We start from the raw sequence: 933 nt of genomic DNA, 5'->3' as shown, positions 1-933 counted from the left end.
ACACACATTTTAAAAAAACAATGCTTTTTTTAAGTCACAGCTGTAATTCAAGAGAAGGTGGATTTTTAATGAGTTTGTACTTTTGTAATTATACATATATGTTAATAAATAAAACAGTCTTGGATGAAATGTGCTAAGTATCTTTATTATCAAGATCCATATGAGCGACACAGAGATTAAGTTTTGTTCATTCTTACTGATTCAGTTTAACTGAATCAAATGACACTTCAGATTTATCTGCCTGTTGCAGCTACATCCTTACATTGTTAAGGATCTACACAGGTTGTGCGGTTGTTGAAGGATTACTGGTGGTAGAGATGATCCATATCTTCCTCTGGTTGGCTGTACTTCCACTGAGATGGCAAATTAACAGGAGCGGCAGCTTTAGCATCAAGTTGGTAAGGGATGGGCTGTAGGAAGTCTTTGTGGTACAGGTCATCCATGTCCTCCTCTGGCTGAAGGTGAACTCTGACCTTTCTTCCACCACTGACCTCATTTCTCTGAAGCCCCATCTGCACAGGTGAACGCTGGTCATCGTGATGGTACAGGCCGTCCTCGTCCTTCTCTGGTTCAGAGTATGCAACATGAATCTCTGCATGAGATTTGTATTCAGCTACTAGTGGGACCAGGTATGCATCCAGTTCCTCCCTCGATCTATGGTAGACTTCATCCCAGTCCTGCTCAGGTTCCTCTGAAGCCACCTGACTGAAAACAGAGTGGTTGATGTCATCTTTGTCCTCCTCTGGTTTCTGACTGTACTTCATGTTGGCATCTTCCTCTGATGACTCTGCCTGGATGTCAGCGGCATGGAGGGCATCCAGGTTTGGGATTTGAACTTTAAGGAGATCAGCCACTGAAGCATGGTGCAGTTTATCCAAGTCTTCTTCAGTCTTGAGGGGCTGTTTGTTCAGTCCACTGCCTGTCACGCTCTTC

At 43.6% G+C, this 933-nt stretch overlaps 1 protein-coding gene across 1 annotated transcript in view; it reads right to left on the bottom strand.

Moving 5' to 3' along the window:
• Nucleotides 1-11: 11 nt before the first annotated feature.
• The window catches only part of LOC109961194 (uncharacterized), a 24,373-nt gene continuing 23,451 nt past the window's right edge, over nucleotides 12-933 (bottom strand). Inside the window, exon 6 of the mRNA XM_020601866.1 lies at nucleotides 12-929. Within this exon, the coding sequence (XP_020457522.1) occupies nucleotides 303-929 (627 nt within the window). The 3' untranslated portion in view covers nucleotides 12-302. The remainder of the gene's footprint in view (nucleotides 930-933) is intronic.

The sequence above is a fragment of the Monopterus albus genome, unplaced genomic scaffold (assembly GCF_001952655.1).
Source record: "Monopterus albus unplaced genomic scaffold, M_albus_1.0 scaffold52.1, whole genome shotgun sequence".
NCBI classification, from domain to species: Eukaryota; Metazoa; Chordata; class Actinopteri; order Synbranchiformes; family Synbranchidae; genus Monopterus; species Monopterus albus.
The sequence above is the reverse complement of the archived record's forward strand: the minus strand, read 5'-3'. Positions and strand labels throughout refer to the sequence as shown.